Source organism: Octopus sinensis, linkage group LG14 (assembly GCF_006345805.1).
Source record: "Octopus sinensis linkage group LG14, ASM634580v1, whole genome shotgun sequence".
Lineage (NCBI taxonomy): Eukaryota > Metazoa > Mollusca > Cephalopoda > Octopoda > Octopodidae > Octopus > Octopus sinensis.
Genome location: NC_043010.1, coordinates 31,014,574 through 31,022,584, shown reverse-complemented (window position 1 = coordinate 31,022,584; position 8,011 = coordinate 31,014,574). Strand labels below are relative to the sequence as shown.

Here is an 8,011-nt window from a genome sequence, read left to right as displayed (position 1 = left end):
CAACCTATGCCAGCATAGAAAGTGCACATTAAACGATGATGATGATATACATACATATAAATATATATATATACATATACATACACACATATATATAAATATACATATATATACATAATTATATATATACATATATATACACACACACACATATATATATACACATATATACATAAATATTACATATACATATATATATATACATACATATATACACACACATATATAGATACATTTATACAGATATATAGATAGATACATACATACAGACACACATTATATATATATATATATATATATATATATATATATATATATATATATATATCTATATCTATATATAATGCATACATACATATCATTGTATGAACCAGACAAGACTATTAGATGTTGTTATACACTGTTGGTCACAATGTGCTTCTTCACATTGTTAAAGCTTTAGAATGATGTCATCCTGCTGGGTAGGTGGACAGGTTATCATTCACCTGCAAATGGAATGACAGTCCATCATAGGGTTACCCATTTACATCTGAATGGACTGAACCAACATGAAATAATATATGTTTTTCTCCAAGAACAAAATGCATTACCAATCTGGCAATTGAAATCACAATCTTGCAACCATTAGTGTAACACCCTAACCGCTAGGCTGCACACGTTCACACACACATAAGCTAATACATTTGATAAAGTTTGTCCCTCCTGAGCTGTCTTCTTTTATTTTTCTGTTCAATGTTTTCATAATACACACACACATCAGAGCATTCCAGTCATGACCATCCAATCTTTTCGCAGGCATTGCAAAATATAGGACCACATTCTTCCTTTTTCAGAGTGGTAGGGTGTAATTTAAGGGAAATTTGATTGCTATTTCTGTAGGTTGAATGACCTTGTAGAATTCCTTTATCGATTAGTTATATATATTGCATATTTGTCATGTAATTGGAGGATAAGTGACCACTATTCCCAGCATGGTGAATAACCTTGTAGAGGTTCTCTCAGTGACTAGTTACATTTGTTGTATATTTATTGTGATCTGAGGGAGATCTGGCTGCTGTTTTCGGAAGATCAATCGACCTCATAGAAGCTCCCTTATTGACTAGTTTTATGAAGTATATTTGTCATTGCTAGTGTGAGTAGTGTGAATGATTGTTTTTGCAAATGAATATCCATTCCTACTTCTAGACACCCACCCATGAAGTATGAGTGGCATCTGTTTAAATAAATGTTAACACCATGTAAAAAAAAAAGATCAAGACTCTCTCTCTCTCTCTCACCAAGGCAGGCAGGGGTAATAACTCTAAAATAGACCTCCTAAGTGAAGGAAAATCATTTCAGTTAGACAGGTAAACTGGAGAAATCAGGGCTATATTTTGCTTAGAGAGATAACATGCTGATTGATTGTAATAGTAGTAGTAGTATGGTTTGAACAACTCATGCCTATGTAGTCTGTGGTCCGCCACTTTAACCTCAGCTATTAGCAAAGAAATGTGCAGATGTAATGACAATGTGCTGCATGATGTATGTGTAATATTGTAACTGTTAAGATATATATAGCGTATGATAGTGAAGATGTAATACAGAGTGTATACATGATGGTGACTGAAAAAGGAACAGAGAATATGAGAGAAGTAATGAATTAAGAGGAAAGAGAGAGTGAGTATGAGGAGCAGGGAAATAGGGTCTATGAAAGAAAGAGAGGGGCAAGAAAGAGACTGCATGAAAGTGACAAAGGATGGAGAGAGAGAGAGAAGGGAAAGGGTGTATATGAGGAGAGAAAATGAAGATTTATTAGATTGTTGTTGGAAAGGTTCATTTTGTGGTGATTCTCAGGAGCAAGGGTGAAGATGTATCAGGAAAGACAGCTTGAGATATACCACTCTGTTTGTAGTTACTCAATGTCATGTCTTCTTCCTTATCCTCACATGCTTTCTGTTTCAGTGATTGCTGTTCAAGTTGGTGTGTTTTTTCATGACACTTAAGCAAGGACTGGCGCTGGAATGCTTTTCCACACTCGCCACACGCAAATGCAGTAATGTTATTCCCCTCAACTTTAGAATAGTTCTTTCCTGCATCCTTCTTGCGCTCATGTGTGCGCAGGTGGCTTTTAAGGTTACCCTTCTGCGAGAAAGCTCGCTCACAAATGTTGCACTGAAATGGACGAATACCAGAATGAATTCTTTCATGAAGGTACAAGTTACCTCGCTGAGTGAAGGCACGCCCACATACCGTGCAAGTATAAGGTCGCTCGTTTGTGTGAGTTCGTATGTGATTTCGTAGATTGGTACGTTGGTAAAATGCCTTGGAACACATCGCACATTTGTAGGGTCTTTCACCAGAGTGCACTCTTTCATGTGTACGCAGGTTTGTTCTCTGTGTGAAAGCTTTGTTGCAGATTGCGCAGCAATAACTACGTTGCTGTTGTGAAGCCAATGAATGGGTTGTGCGGATGTGGGCTTTCAACAGGTCATACAAAGGAAATGCTTCATCACATTCGTCACAGGAGAATTTTTGGCTCATGGTATAGACTGACTGACCAGGATACATATTCCGCAACCTAAAAATACAAAAATAAAGAAGAAAAATATTTAAGATTAAAGAGAATTAAGAGAATAAGATTGAAAGAGAATTTTCAGTTATTTATTTATTTTATCATTTTAGTGAAGAGGGAAAGCTGCCCCTGACTCTTCACATGATTTGTGAGGAGATTGGAGATAAGTATTCTTAAATCGGAAGCTTGACCTGAAAGTTTGCAACAAAGTGGACTCTTCTAAAAGTAACCAATGCACTAAGTGGTGGTACTAAGCCAGGGGATGAATTAAGTCTGCTATGCAAGTAGGTCATAGCAGGATTTGAACTCAGAACACAAGGATCTGAAATAAATATCACAAGGCATCCAGCCTGACGGTCTCACAGTTCCACCAATCCATCACCTTGGACTGGTAATTTATTTTATTGACCCTGAATGAATAAAAATCAAAGTTAATTGCCAACTGTACAATAAATACCGGGAGACATTCTATCTAATAAATGCTCTGCTGACTCAACAAATTTGTTTACTTTTTCAGTTGGATAACAAATTAATTCACACATTTTCTGATTCAATCTAAAATAGTTACCAACACAACAGCATGGCTAACATTTCTATCAAGACTCAAACCAAAAGGAGGGTTTTAACACAGTACTGCTAGCGGATAGATCATTTATTGATTTTTACAGCAATGTTGCAGGACACCCTCTGTGCAGTTGACTGATCTGTTAGAATCAGCAACCAAATCTCCCTTAAATCTACTCTCCTACAAAAAAAAAAAAAAGAAAAAAGAGTCAGCCCCCCCCCCCCATAAAACATTCTTAATGGCTAGTAAATAAATAAATTAAATTAGTAAATCTGATTTAGTGGAGCCTTCAATAATAGTGGTTGTGTGTGCGTGTGTACATATATATAAGCAAAATATATATATCTATACATATATCTAACACAGTACACACTTTAAACAGGTTAACCTTAGAGAGGGTATCCATGGAAACCATATTACAGCAAATACTGGCGCATGATGCAGCCCTTGGACTCATCAGATCCTTGTCAAGCCATCCAAACCATACCAGCATGGAACAGGGACAACAAATGATGATAATGATGATGGTGATGTGTGTGTGTGTGTATCACTGTGAACATTTATATGCAGGTACTCAGTTGTTTATGAAATCTCAAATAAAGAATTGAAACCAGTATAGCTGATTCCTCTCTTCCAGTCTACAAAGCAATAGAAATTATATAAAAAAAGCATTTTTTTTACAATAGCCAAATCTATTTAATTCACATATGCAGTGTTGGCTAAAATGTATAGATTTATTCTATAGTACATTATTGTATCAAAACGAAACAGTGTTGTGTCAGTAATTTTCAAATATAACAAAATGTGTGTATGTGCACGTGCATGCATGGTCAGTTGAAGATATCAGCAACTTAGGCAGTCACCCAGGGGACCATGTGGTACAGAGCACAATGTTCTAAGGGATATTCCAAGAAATACATAAGGAAAAAAAATGAAAATAACAAATAAGATAAAACATTTAATTATTACATTCAATAAATTTGTAGCTCTATGTTTAATTTTTGCAATTTTTACTTTTTGTCAAAACATTTTAAAAGTATATATTGAAGGAAAGAAATTCAGAGTACCCAGGGTCCTAGAAACCTTACGAGTAACCCTGTGAGTGTACATAAATATATGTGGCTGGATGGATAGTTTTCCATTGTTTGTCAATGAAGATTCTGTTGTTTGATCAACTGAATTCCCCAATTTGGCTGGGCACTCCATTGGTTATGAATGTTCCCGTGGATTTGAGCAATGGAACAGCCTGGCCATGAAATTAACATATAAGTGGCTGAGTATTCTAGACATACGTAATTATCGTTCATTCATACACACATAAATACATACATATACATTTAGTATAATTTTGGTAAAACCCTCATTATGTGCAGTTAAGAGCTCTTGTGTTGTTATTTGGCTACCACATGTTATCCTACAGTAGGATATATTCCAGGGTGGGATACACACGTGGAACCCCTCTTTACATAAGATTAATACAAGAATAATATGAGGATGGAGGATAACAGGCTTTAACAGTAGATTAAAGCTTGATGCCCTCCATCCTTGTTATATCATTCTTAAACACACACAGAATTATGTCAGTTCTTCATGTTTGGAGGAGTAGCAATCCCTTAAGTGGCTAAGTAAACTGATCCTTGAATGACAGGATCTGGTGCAGCTGGAGCAAATATGTAGGCTTTGATCAGATGGGGACTGTGATGATATCTCTTTCCTTCTTTAGTATTTCTCATCTGCCACAACTGGTCCAGATTTCTCAAAGTTGCTTGCAGCAGTTTGGATGCAATCTCTTCACATCTCCCTCCCACTCTGTGGGGTCTATCCCTGCCTGGGTGAGCTGGTATTTCAGCTGATCTTTGAAATGCTCCTGGGGAGATCCTGTCTCTTTTACTCCTAGCTGAGCTTGCTACAGAATACAACCTCTGGCATTCTGGCTTTGACCATGTGTGAAGTGTGGCCTATCCATCTGAGCTGTCTGAACAGCAGCATGGTTTTAATGCTCAGAACATTGGTCTACTGAAAGACTTTGTTGTTGGTGATGTATTTCTTCCATGAAATTTCCATGATGGAGTGAAGGAGGAAGCTTTCATGTAGAGCACCTAAGCTTCTGACCCATTGAAGAGAGTAGTGATGACAGCAGCCTTGTAGACTTTGATCCTGGTAGACAGATACAGTGCTCATTTCTGTCATACATACTTCTGCAGACGTCCAAAGGAGATGTTGACTATATATCCTCATCATCATTTTAGTGTCTACTTTTACATGCTTGCATGGGTTGGATAGAATTTGGTGGAACAGATTTTCTATGGCTGGATGCCCTTCCTGTCACCAACCCTCACTTGTTTCTCTGTGACTAGACATGTTTTCCAGAAGAAATAAATAACACTACTTGTATAATGGTGACATTCGTTTGCAACTATCATGTAATGTTAAGACAAGAAGGCACAAACACAAACACATGTGCACATTTATGTGTGTATTTGATGGGCTTCTTTCAGTTTCTGACAATCAAATTCACTGACAAGCTTTTGTTGGCCTGGGGTTATAGCAGAAAGCACTTGGCTAAGATACCAGATTGTGGGACAGAATGCAAAATTACGTGGCTGGGAAGTGAACTTTTTAACCACACAACTACACACACACACACACACACATCTATAGTCGGCAGCATTAACTTATATCCAAGTAGTTAATCTGTAGTGAGTGATTCAGCCATGTCATCCTGATGACACTTTCTGCAACTTTGTGTAGGCCTCTGAGCAGATATCGCTGTCATGGTCAATGCGATGATCACATGCTACACACCTTCCTCCCAAGCACTGCTGTAAACAGCAGAATTGAGCTAGAATCTTAAAACTTACTGCATATGCACAGCAGAGTTCAAGGTCAATCTGTGTCAAGCGGCTTTACTCTGCATGCTTTAGCTTCGTTACTATGGCAACAGTCCGGATATCTATTGATCAGACCTCGTATATGTATGCTTGTTTGTCCCCCCTCCCACCATCACTTGACAACCGATGTTGTCTCCGTAACTTAGCGGTTCGGCAAATGAGTCCGATAGAATCAGTACTAGGCTTACAAAGAATAAGCCCCGGGGTTGATTTGTTCGATTAAAGACAGTGCTCCAGCATGGCCGCAGTCAAATGAGTGAAGCAAGTAAAAGAATAATATTTTATGTGAAAATAAAAGTCGGATTGGGGGAACACTTATATAGGTATGCATGCAGGGCAAATAAAATATACAAGGGAAATGTAATATGTCGGTATTTATTATACACTGTGCCAACAAGATTTTAGTATATTTATTTGGTAAAGTGCCGAAGAAGTTGAGGAAAGGAGGCGAAATGCATCTAGAGTTATTTCCCGTACTTACTGCAAACTTCGTCGCTGATTTTAATACTTTAGCTCTATGAATGAGCTAATCATTGCACACCACCATAAGTTTTTCTTTTGTTTCTTTAACATTGTAGGGTTCCATTACTCTCTTCAACTGATAGGAAGTTCGAAGAAGTTTTCCTCTAAAGACAGACGACCGCACTAATGAACAGGTTTTACTAGTCTGCGTTAACAACCTTGGCCGCATACACACAAAACAGCAGACGAACATAAAGACAGTCTATATTAACGATATCGCAGGATTCGATAGAGATGAAAATAGAGAAATTGGGGGAGTAAGAAATAGTCACAAAGAGAGAGAGAGAAGAGGGAGGAAGAGAGAGTGAGAGAGAAGAGGGAGGAAGAGAGAGTGAGAGAGAAAGAGAGAGGGAGAATACAAACAGATTTCAAAAGTGAAAGAGTAAGGAGAGAAAATAAAATAGCATAGAAAATGAATTAGAGAAACGGAAAAAGAAAAAGTTGGCAGATTAGGAATGCGGTAGTCACACATCCCACCTCCGTATCTACATACTCAATTATCCCCTCACTTTCCTGTTCCAGAGGAACAGGAAAGTGAAACTTTTTCTTTACAGTTCCTCGTCTCCGCCACCACCTCCATCGCCGCTTTTAATATCAAGATCGCCACTCTCCTCTCACTTTTCTTGCCCAATCATTAAATGATCGCCCTCATAAACATCCTCCAAATCACCACCAACACCACCTACATCAACAAGGGGGTTTATACGCGACCGCTCGCTTTGCTAGAAAAAGCAGCCTATTCTCCCTCAAATCACACATTCCACCCACTTTAAAAATATCTAGGGCACATTGGACAATGTAATCTGATATTAGAAAAACTAAATAAACGGGATGTCTGGATTTACAGTGCCTTTGTTAATGGGTTTGCTCAACCAGTGCGGATCCGGGCTAAACAACAACAACAGTGTTTTTATTAATATCTAACTCTTCTAATCAATTAACCCTCAGCCCCAGACCTGTCACCATCACGATCATCACTTTTGCAAATACTTCTCCCGCCTTCCCAGCAGACTAACCAAGCATTACCTACAACAATAACAAAACGTTCGTTATCAAGATTTGTAAGAACACCCTACTATCCACCACCACCACTAGCGCCGCCGCCTGCACCACCAGCACTACCGCCTGTCCAAGCACCATTGCCACCACCATCATTACTAATAATAATTTTAGTCATGTCACGCCGAAAATACCGGTTCCCGTTCGATTAGTGAGTTAAACAACTCCAGGACACATTTAAGCACTACTTAAGATGGGTGACCACCTGGAAATTTTAAGTGCAAGCATCTTTAATGAGAGGAGATTCTTTTATGTGGTTACTTGAACTGCTCGAAATAGCAGCCAATTCTCCCTCAAAGCATACACCATCGTCTTTTTTAAAGGTTATGACACTTTGGATAATGGTTTCAAGTTCGACCCTGGTACTTTCTTCGACGATCCCGAAAGGATGAAAGGCAAAGTCGACCTCGGCGGAATTTGAAC

The 8,011-nt window shown here is 38.2% G+C and overlaps 1 protein-coding gene across 1 annotated transcript in view; it reads right to left on the bottom strand.

The window, feature by feature from the left end:
- Window positions 1–735: 735 nt before the first annotated feature.
- Window positions 736–8,011, bottom strand: part of LOC115219501 (gastrula zinc finger protein XlCGF49.1-like) — a 29,242-nt gene continuing 21,966 nt past the window's right edge. Inside the window, exon 3 of the mRNA XM_029789674.2 lies at window positions 736–2,557. Within this exon, the coding sequence (XP_029645534.1) occupies window positions 1,813–2,547 (735 nt within the window). The 5' untranslated portion in view covers window positions 2,548–2,557 and the 3' untranslated portion in view covers window positions 736–1,812. The remainder of the gene's footprint in view (window positions 2,558–8,011) is intronic.